Below are 7,196 nucleotides of genomic sequence, written 5' to 3'. Positions count from 1 at the left end.
CCCGACTCACCGCGACTCCCGGCCCATGCTGCCGAGGCCCCGAGGGGAGCAGGGCGCGCGCACTTGCACGACGGAGGTGGGACGGGAGGGCGCCGAGCGACACCGGCCCTAAGACGCCGCGGATGCCACGGCGGAGGCCGCTCCTGTGGAGACCGCCGCCATCCCCAGCGCGGCCAACGAAAACAGGAAGTGCCGGTGCCGGCCGCCCGCCCGCCCACCGGAAGCCGGACACAGACAGCCGGAAGCTGTCTTCTCCCCCCCCCTCCACAGCGACACTCAGCGGCCGGAGTCCGCGCTGCCACGCTTGCCTTTCGCCTAGAGCGCCACCTGTAGGTCGGAGGCCGCAGGCTGCATATAAAGCAGATGGCCAAGGCCAAAGGCCAACAGGTGTGTGGCAAGGATGGAATGGTGGACCTGGCTCGCCCTGCCAGAGTCCTTGCTACAGATCGTGTGCTCCTGTCTGCCTTCATCTGCACTACATCACACTGCCTAGTCTCTGCACACGAGCTTTATCTGGGCATGCTGTCCCCTCGTGCCAGGCCCGCCCAGCTCCTTGGGAGATTTGCTCAAGTGTAGTGATGGACTGAAAACAACACAGCGGGCAGATGGCCCTTCGCACGAGAACAATCCACACGGGAGAGGGCCAAGCTCCCAAGGAAGGAGCTGCCAGACTCACACCTGTCATCCCAGCCACTCTGGAGGCAGAGATCTGAGGATCGCCGTTTGAAGTCAGCCCAAGGAGGAAAGGCCATGAGATTCTTATCCCCCAATGAACCACCAAAAAATCCAAGTGGCTCTGTGGCTCAAGTGGGTAGAACACCAGCCTTGAGCAAAAAAAGCTCAGGGACAGTGGCTAGGCCCTTAGTTCAAGCCCCAAGACACACACACACACACACACACACACACACACACACACACACAATAGGAGTTAATAGCAAAGACAAAGAGCAAATTAAAAAGATTGTAACAGTTCTCCACAAGGCATGCACAGGGAAGGTTCAGGTAGAATAAGGATGCTGTAATTTCTCTAGAGGTCTTCGTTCAGCACTGTGAAATTTTAAGCTTCCCAGTGATTACAAAATACTGTCGAGGATGAGGGTGAATGGTCTCCTAAAAACACACACATCATAATGTAGTCTTTTGTTTTGTTTCCTCTCTTGATTTTGACTGAGCCAGGGCACTGTCTTTTAGTTTTTTCAAGAATAAAGGCTATGCTGGGTGCTGGTGGCTCATGCCTATAATCCTAACTACTCAGGAAGCTGAGATCTGAGGATCATGATTCAAAGCCAGCCCAGACAAGGAAAGTCTGTGAGACTCTGATCTCCAATGAACCACCACCAGAAAACGAGAAGTGGCGCTGTGGCTCAAGTGGTAGAGCGCTCCCCTTGAGCTGAGGAGCTGAGGGACAGTGCCCAGGCCCAGAGTTCAAGACCCATAATCAGAAAAAACAAAAACAGAAATTTGGCGATGTTGTACGATTACTGGAACTTTATGTCAAATGGTTAAATGACTTTTTGGGGGTCTCAAGGCTAGCATTCTACCACTTGAGCCACAGCGCCACTTCTGGCTTTTTCTGTCTCTGTGGTACTGAGGTATTAAATCCAGGAATTCATGCATGCTAGACAAGCACTGTACCACTGAGCCACCTTCCCTACCCCAATGTAACTTTTTTTTTTTTTTTGGTCAGTTGTGGGGCCTGAACTCTGGGCCTGGGCAATGTCCCTCAGCAGTTCAGCTCAAGGCTAGCGCTCTACCACTTAAGCCACAGCACCACTTCCGGCTTCTTCTGCTTCTGTGGTACTGAGGAATCAAACCCAGGGCCTCATGCATGCAAGGTAAGCACTCTACCACTGAGCTACCTTCCCAGCCCTGAGACTTTTCTTAAGAGGACAAAAGTGGTGAACATGCAATTCCAGACAATTAGTGTACCCAGGGCTTAAGGGAGTAATGACAACTCTAAACATGGGTTAGGTATGAACTTGGGAAATGTGTTTGCTTGTAATCTGAATCCCAAATCAAAAGAACAGACTTGCAGCTAAGTGCTAGTGGCTCAATAGCTGTCATCCTAGCTACCTAGGAGGCTGAGGGTCATGGTTTGAGGCCAGCCCAGGGGAGAAGGAATAATTATCAACCAATAGCTAGATGCATTTGCAGGTTCCTAGTTAAGTAAGAAGTTGAGATCAGGACTAGCCTGATCTAAAAAGGACACAAGCTTCCATAGTACGGATTGCAATGTGGCTTAGTGGTAGAGTGCTCACCTAGCATGCATGAAGCCCTGGGTTCAATTCCTCAGTACCACATACACAGAAAAAGCCAGAAGTGGCACCGTGGTAGAGTGCTAGCCTTGAGCAAAAGCAGCTCAGGGACAGTGCCCAGGCCCTGAGTTCAAGCCCTAGGACTGGCAAAAAAAAAAAAAAAAAAGATTCCATCGCAAAGGAAAGCTAGGTGTGGTGGAATGCACCTGTCAGCTACAGTAGAAAGTGATCCAATTCCCAGCCAACACTCAAGTAGGAAATATGAAAAACAGCACTGGTAGCTCATGCCTCTTACACTAGGTACTCAGGAGGCTAAGATATGAGAGGATCGTGGTTTGAAGCCAAGCCAGGCAGAAAGGTCCCCAGGAGATTCATCTCCAATTAACCACTCAAAAATCAGAAGTGGAGATGGGGCTCAAAGTTGTAGACCATTAGCATTGAGCAAAAGAGCTCAGGACAGCGCCCAGGCCTCAAGTTCAAGCTCCATGACTGACCCGAAACAAATCAAAAATTGTTTTGAATTAAAAAAAAAATCAACCAAATCTGTAAGGATTCGACAAGCCTTAAGACACTTCAGTTTTATCCTGGGTTTTTTATTTTTGTTGGTCCTGGGGTTTGAACTCAGGGCCTGGGTGCTGTCCCTGAGCTCTTTTGCTCAACCCAAACACTCTACCATTTGAGCCACAATGCCATTTCCGGTTTTCTGGCAGTTCATTTGAGAATCTCATGGACTTTTCTGCCTAGGGTGGCTTTGAACCAGGATCCTCAGATCTCAGCCTCCTGAGTAGCTAGGATGACAAGCGTGAGCCACCAGCACCCGGCTATTATGCTATTATGTATGACTGGAACTCAATGGAACAGCACTTGTCTACCACCATACACAAGGACCTTCATAGGTTTGATATCAGCACAGCAAAAAAAAAAAAAAAACAAGGAAAAAATCAACAAATATTCCACATTGTGATATTTAAAAAGTCAAAGGGAAAATTTCCAAGTGTGGTATACAGTTAATTAAAAACTTCACAAAAGCCGGGCGCTGGTGGCTCATGCCTGTAATCCTAGCTACTCAGGAGGCTGAGATCTGAGGATCGAGGTTCAAAGCCAGCCTGGGCAGGAGAGACCTTGAAACTCCTATCTCCAATAAACCACCAGAAAACCGGAAGTGGCGCTGTAGCTCAAGTGGTAGAGCTCTTGCCTTGAGCTGAAGAGCTGAGGGACAGCGCCCAGGCCCAGAGTTCAAGCCCTACGACCGACAAAAAAAAAAAAACTTCACAAAAGCCAGGTGCCAGTGGATCATGCCTGTAATCCTAGCTACTTAGGAGGGAGGCTGAGATCTGAGGATCATGGTTCAAAGCCAGCCCAGGCAGGACCATCTGTGAGACTATCATCTCTAATGAACCACAACCAGAAGAGAGAGGTGCTATGGCTCAAGTGGTAGAGAGCTAGCCTTGAACTGAAGAGCTGAGGGACAGCACCCAGGCCCAGAGTTCAAGCCCCACGACTCTATGAGCCCTATTTGAATCCCCAGGCCTCATACGTGCTACAGCAAGCACTCTGCCACTGACCTACACTATCAGCCCACTTCTGTGAATGTTAACCATTTCTCCTCTTAAATATTTAAATAAAAATGAAGATACTAAAACAAAACAAAAAAGGCAAATAACACGTGTATGTAGCCCCTATGTGAAGATGTACTGGCTAACCATCAGTTCAATTTCTATCATTTTATTTTTAGAATGGTTTTCATTTCTCAAGACAGAACAACACAATACAAGAAAGCAGTCCTTGGGGCTGGCTGACACCGTGTGTATCTGCTCCCCTAAAAGCACTAGCTCAGTCTCCAAAAGAGGAATTACAAGTCTCAAAGATAGGGGAGAGGTTTAGACTAGGGATTCTAATTAAACAAGAGAAATCAGTAATGACATTGTTATTCTATTCTTCATACCAGTACTAACACAAACTCACCCCTTTAAAATCAGGGAATCTGTCATTGGGATTATAATCAAATGGTTTTACAAGGTCTGTAAAGAGAATTAAAGGTGTAAACCAATTTGCCCCCTTTAGAGGCGCTGCAATAGGGAAGATTCGTTGTGTTCTGTTTTGCAGGCTTCTCCTTTCCAGTTCTTCGGGACTCACGGTACTTCAGAGCCCCAGTAATCAAGTAGTTCATGACAAAAGATGAAAGTGAAGAAGTAGACGCAGAGGTCTGTAAAGACCTCACCCATTTTGCTGTAGGTATCCATGGACCGATTTATCACTTCAGCAGGAATTCCAGATAACAGAAGGGCAGCAGTTAGTACCGTCGTCTTTATCTTCTTTTCACCCTGCAGAGAAAAAGTCAAATGAATCATACAGCTCTCAGGAAATTACACAAGCTCTTTTTAAAACATGATCAAAGCCAGGTGGCAGTGGCTCACACCTGTCATCCTAACTACTCAGGAGGCTTGAGATCTGAGGATTGTGGTTCAAAGCCAGCCTGGTCAGGAAAGTCCATGAGACACTTATCTGCAATGAGCCACCAAAAAACTGGAAGTGGTGCTGTGGTTCAAGTGGTAGAGTGCTCGCCTTGAGGGAAAAAGTGCAGGAACAGCACCCAACCCTTTGAGTTCAAGGCCCACAGCTGACAAAAAAAAACATGATCAAGGCCAGGTGCTGATGGCTCACACCTGTAATCCTAGCTACTCGGGTGGCTCAGATCTAAGGAACACAGTTCAAAGCCAGCTCAGTCAGTAAAGTCTATTAGACTCTTCAATTAATCACACAAAAGCTGAAAGTGGCACTGTGGCTCAAGTGGTAGAGGGCTAGCCTTGACCCAAAGGGACAGTGCCCAGGCCCAAAGTTCAAGCCTCAGAACAAGCAAAACAAAAACACAAAACAAAAAAAATCATCAAGGCCAGGTACCAGTGGCTCACACCTGTAAATCCTAGCTACTCAGGCAGCTGAGACTCAAAAATCAATGTTCAAAGCCAGTATGTCCAGGAAAGGCCATGAGACTCTTATCTCTAATTTACTACAAAAAGTCAGAAGTGGTGCTGTGGCTCAAGTGGTAGAGTGCTAGCTTTGAACACGAAAGCTCAGAGACAACGCCCAGGCCCCAAGTTCAAGCCCCAGGACTGGCACAAAAACAAACTGGAGCCCAGCACATGCAGAGCATGCGGTACACACACCAAGTCATAAACACTTATGACCAAAGCAAACAGACAATGAGCCATTTTTTCCAAGGAAAACGTAAACAAAAACTTGACCCCATGCTATGTATGGTAGCATACTCCAATAACCCCAGCATCCTGGAGGCTGAGGCAGGACGATCACGAATTCCAAATCAGCTGGACTACTCAGTCACACAAGTAAGGTTATCACTTTTTTTTTTTTTTTTGTCAGTCATGGGGCTTGAACTCGGGGCCTGGGCGCTGTCCCTCAGCTCTTCAGCACAAGGCCAGCGCTCTACCACTTGAGCCACAGCGCCACTTCCGGTTTTCTAGTGGTTTATTAAAGATACGAATCTCACCGACTTGCCTTGCCTGGGCTGGCTTTGAACCGCGATCCTGAGATCTCAGCTTCCTGAGTAGCTAGGATGACAGGCGTGAGCCACCAGTGCTTGGCCAGGTTATTACTTTTCTTGTTATTGTTTTTTAACTTCACACTATAAAACCAAACTGCCCTTGAACTTCTAATCCTTCTGCCTCTCCTTTCTACAAGATTAGTACTGTGCATTACCTTGCCTGGCCAACAAGTAGGAATCATTTTATTTCTAAGTTTCGGTTCTTAGATTTAGCTAGTCAGATCAATCTAAATAGAAGATAATGTAGAAAAGAATTTTTATTTACCTTGGGAAAATATTTGTACAGTCCCATGTACGCAAGTTGCAAAGTAAGGAATGGAGCAAATATGGACTGTGAAGACAGAAGACAGGATTAAAATTTTCCAACAAAATCATTCAAGTCACGATGAGCCATACTAACAAAAGCTACAAAATTCCAAGCAAGACACTATAGTAATATGCTTAATTTGTCAATTGAAAGTAATCTTGGCTCTGCAAAAAAGTAAAGAAAGGGAATTATTTGGAATTCCTAACCATGAAACACATTTCTCAAGTCAACAAGTCTTTCAACGTCCCCAAAATGTTTCTTCCGTAAAAATTTATCTTATTTTTTGTTTTGGGGAGGACTCTATTGTTATTGTTGTTGTCGTTGTTTGTGGCACAGGGTCTTGCTCCCAGCCCAGGCTGGCCTTGAACTCAAGACTCCTTCTGCTCTGTTTCCTGAGTGCTGGGATGACAGGTGTGTACTACTATATTCATCCAAAAAAACCTCTCCTTTAAATCAGGTTATAGATGTGTATAATAAATCAGGCAGTAACATTCCCCTCCCCCTGGAGGGCGCGGACAACCTCAAGCACACAAAGGGCCAGAACTCCAGTTTGGGAAAAGACTTAACTCATTCAGCTACTCTTTCAGGTCCTCAAATGACAAGCTATTCTACTACTGATAAAATGGTTGGGGCCAGGAGCTGTGACTAAACCTAGTTACTCAGGAGGCTGAGATCTGAGATCACAGTTCCAAGACAAACTGGGCAGGAAAGTCCGTGAGACTTATTTCCAATTAACCATCCAAAAAGCCAGAAATGGTAATTGGCTAGCCACGAACACAAAAGCTCAGACAGCACCCAGCTAGGAGTTCAAGCCCCAAGACTGGCACAGGCACCTGCATGCACACTCATAGAAGTCACAAAAATAGCCATAGCTTGATGGGCGTTGGTGGCTCACATCTGTAATCCTAACTACTCAGGAAACTGAGATCTGAGAAACACGGTTCAAAGCCAACCCAGGTAGGAAAGTCTAGGAGATTCTTTTTTTTTTTTTTGCCAGTCATGGGGCCTGAACTCTGGGCCTGGGTGCTGTCCCTCAGCTCTTCAGCTCAAGGCGAGCACTTTACCACTTGAG

The 7,196-nt window shown here is 46.7% G+C and overlaps 2 protein-coding genes across 2 annotated transcripts in view; both read right to left on the bottom strand.

The window, feature by feature from the left end:
- The window catches only part of Ddx46 (DEAD (Asp-Glu-Ala-Asp) box polypeptide 46), a 44,072-nt gene extending 43,906 nt beyond the window's left edge, over nucleotides 1-166 (bottom strand). Inside the window, exon 1 of the mRNA XM_013015995.1 lies at nucleotides 11-166. Coding sequence (XP_012871449.1) covers nucleotides 11-27 — 17 coding nt within the window. The 5' untranslated portion in view covers nucleotides 28-166. The remainder of the gene's footprint in view (nucleotides 1-10) is intronic.
- A 3,798-nt stretch (nucleotides 167-3,964) lies between these two features.
- Nucleotides 3,965-7,196, bottom strand: part of Camlg (calcium modulating ligand) — an 8,094-nt gene continuing 4,862 nt past the window's right edge. The window contains exons 3-4 of the mRNA XM_013016034.1: nucleotides 6,083-6,148; nucleotides 3,965-4,579 (exon numbers count right to left, since the gene is read on the bottom strand). Coding sequence (XP_012871488.1) covers nucleotides 4,388-4,579; nucleotides 6,083-6,148 — 258 coding nt within the window. The 3' untranslated portion in view covers nucleotides 3,965-4,387. The remainder of the gene's footprint in view (nucleotides 4,580-6,082; nucleotides 6,149-7,196) is intronic.

This window comes from Dipodomys ordii, unplaced genomic scaffold (genome assembly GCF_000151885.1).
Source record: "Dipodomys ordii isolate 6190 unplaced genomic scaffold, Dord_2.0 Scaffold29, whole genome shotgun sequence".
Taxonomy (NCBI): Eukaryota; Metazoa; Chordata; class Mammalia; order Rodentia; family Heteromyidae; genus Dipodomys; species Dipodomys ordii.
The sequence above is the reverse complement of the archived record's forward strand: the minus strand, read 5'-3'. Positions and strand labels throughout refer to the sequence as shown.